Genomic DNA, 2,970 nt, shown 5'->3' on the forward strand with positions numbered 1-2,970 from the left:
AAACACCATGAAATCTAAGCTGCCACTTCAGTATATCAGTACAGAACTAACCCTCACGCACACCGCCTTCTTCTTAAGGTAGAAAGAGAATGGAGATATAATTAAAAAATTGAAGCTAATTAAAGTAGGAAAAGATGGTATCCTAAAAAAAAGTATGGAAGCAATATACTCTTCAACATATCATCATAGTGCATGCATGTCATACTTTTTGTATTAAAAAATACCGTGCAAGAAATACATTCCTTCACATGATTTGTGCCCCAAATCACATGTTTGTTAGCCCTTATAGCATATTCTATTGTATCTTGCCAAATCAATCTTGTAGGATTTATAAATACCATACCGCTACTCCTTCCTCCACACCAAACACATTCTTCGAAGAATTCCAGGTTGTCAAACCAAGTTCTAACAATGTGTAACGGATTGGTCATTTCCGACTTAAATATCCAAGCACCGATGGCCAGAATCACAAATAAGACAGTTGTAGAGATGGGCCAAGAGAGGATTCAAGAAAAGAAGATTGAGAACTATGATAAATATCGAGCAAAGAGGGTGTGGAAGATAGATGAAGATGAGGAAGACTATGAAGCTGAGTTTCAAGCATTTTTAAAGGAAGACGATGAGAAGGATAAGGGCCGCTATAAGTTTAGGGCACTCATGGATGTCTTAGGGCCAGCAAAAGAGAAAGTTGGATCCGATTTTCTAAAGAAAGGTAAGAATTTAATAACAAAGCTATGTATCTTTATGTGCATCACTAGCATATGCATTCAAATGCGTGAACTAGTATAATTTTTTCTATCACAATTTATTTCCAATTAAATAAGTGAATTATTTATTTTGATGAGAAAATTTCAAGGACTATTTTATTGTTGCTGATGATGACCGCAATAGAAAGGTGATCAATTCGATGAATTGGTGGTCATATATTTCTGATCATTTATTTCCTAATATCTTTGCTTGTTTTATAACAATTTAGGGGGCAGAGGTTAGTGGCTGATTAAAGGTATATATCTTTAGTTATTTTAAGTTATAGTATGGCACATGGGTTTTACATATTAATAATATCAATAATTCGATCGATAGCTAGATACAGATTTAAAATTTTCTTATTAGAATATCTCAATTTGATGGTTTATTTATTTTTCACATGATGTTTCATATAAGAGAGACTCATTATAATTTTTAGTTGCTTCCTGATAGTGTGAATATCTCTTAAGGTGAATTTCATGGTATTCTAGTTTACATTTCTTCTTGCAAAGAATTAACGGGAGCTGGCATATCTAGCTAGAGCCATTATTAGCACTCATAAATAATTTCTATTCCTCTCTATTTAATTACTATATGTAATTCTGAAAACTCTATCTCTAGAAAGATGAAGTTAACTAATGCGGTACTGACACTTTTACTTGCAAATGCCATTATCATCCAAAAACCAGCCCCTACTACTAATGAAGATCCTATTATGAAGCCAAAGCAGAAGCGCAAGAACCCGTATAGGGGCATCCGGCGACGCCCTTGGGGCAAATGGGCTGCTGAAATCCGTGATCCTAAAAAAGGTGTTCGTGTTTGGTTAGGGACATATAAAACGCCAGAAGATGCTGCTAGGGCATATGATGCTGAGGCTCGCAAGATCAGAGGCAATAAGGCAAAGGTGAACTTTCATGATGAGGCACCACCAAACATAATGACTAATATACCAGAGCCAATTGTTACTGTAATGCCACCAATGCTTGTTTCAGCAGAGAAGTTTAATACCAACGCACCGGTACGCCATGCAAACAACTCAAACGAGGATTTATTTTCGGTGGTGAACTTTAGTGGCAATAATGCTCGCTCAGTTCCTAATGAGGGCTTTGGGTTACTCTCTATGAATGTGCCTAATGTGCCCAGTGCACCTTATGAGATTTCAAGGATGGAAGTGTGTCCAAATCAAAATATATTTTCAGCCTGTTCTTCAAGCAACGGATTAGTTAACTTTAGTGCAAACAATGCTAGCTCAATTGGTACTGAGGGTTCTGGGTTGCTCTCTATGAAAATGCCCCATGCCCCTTCTGTGATTCCAACGATGGGTCATTGTCCAAGTCAAAATAAATTTTCAGTTGGTTCTTCAAGCAATGGATCGGGCAATGATGCTATCAAGAATCTAAATGCATGCTCCTCCTTACCACATCTTGGTATGCCAATGTTCAGTCAATGTACTTTTGCTGGTCCACCAATGATGATAGAAAGAAATGTCGGCACGCTTGTTCCTACTTTGAGCAATGCTGCACCCATTGTTCCGTTTGGTGTGGCTAGTGTTGATGCTGGGATAAAAGTAATTGATCAGCAGCCTATCCTCCAGGTGGTGGAAAATGAATCTATTCCTTCCAATTTACAAGGTGATGTTAGTGAGGATGTGGCTGCAGAGATCACAATGTGGGATTTCTATGACCAGCTGTTAGCCAAGGCAAACTGAAGGGTCACAGACCATATGGCTTGTGCCTTATGGATGCCAACAAGTGGTAAGGCCACCCACTGATCCCTAGCATTATTACCAATTATATTGATTCTTTATCCTTCATTTTTCTCTCTTACTTTGGCTCTTTTTATTTAAAGTAAATGTTTGTATCCTTTTTCTAAAAATTTTTCTAGGCTTGATGCATGGATAATGAGGATGGAGCAGTCACAAAGTCTTATTTGTGGTATAATCTATTCCCAAATAACCATAGTTATTATTTTCCTACCTTTTATTGTGTACCAATTATGGTTTTCTTGCCTATGTTTTCAAATTCGAGTAGTGGTTGTGGAACTTACTTGGTTTTATGCGTATTGTAATGGTATGGCTTTCATATTTTACCTAAGACATAAATGATAGTAAGTTTTGAACTGCTGGTGTCAGTTTGGGATTGGGTTGAGACCCAAAACTTGTGGTTTTTTATTATGCCTGCTTGTTTATCAGTCCATATTTTCCGTAACATATCTTTGTTACTT

General features: G+C 37.0%; 1 protein-coding gene across 1 annotated transcript; it reads left to right on the plus strand.

Moving 5' to 3' along the window:
- The first annotated feature begins 456 nt into the window (after positions 1 to 456).
- Positions 457 to 2,455, plus strand: LOC112898303. Its single transcript, XM_025966653.1, has 2 exons — positions 457 to 712; positions 1,413 to 2,455. Exons 1-2 carry the CDS (start codon positions 457 to 459, stop codon positions 2,453 to 2,455), a joined length of 1,299 nt encoding a protein of 432 aa, XP_025822438.1.
- Positions 2,456 to 2,970: the final 515 nt, after the last annotated feature.

Source organism: Panicum hallii, chromosome 6 (genome assembly GCF_002211085.1).
Source record: "Panicum hallii strain FIL2 chromosome 6, PHallii_v3.1, whole genome shotgun sequence".
Taxonomy (NCBI): Eukaryota; Viridiplantae; Streptophyta; class Magnoliopsida; order Poales; family Poaceae; genus Panicum; species Panicum hallii.

Excerpts from the sequence above, each read along its gene's own strand:
- LOC112898303 (XM_025966653.1), top strand. The coding sequence starts at position 457 with ATGGCCAGAATCACAAATAAGACAGTTGTAGAGATGGGCCAAGAGAGG. Across the intron at positions 713-1,412 it reads ATCCGATTTTCTAAAGAAAG|ATGCCATTATCATCCAAAAA; the intron begins GTAAGAATTTAA and ends TTTTACTTGCAA.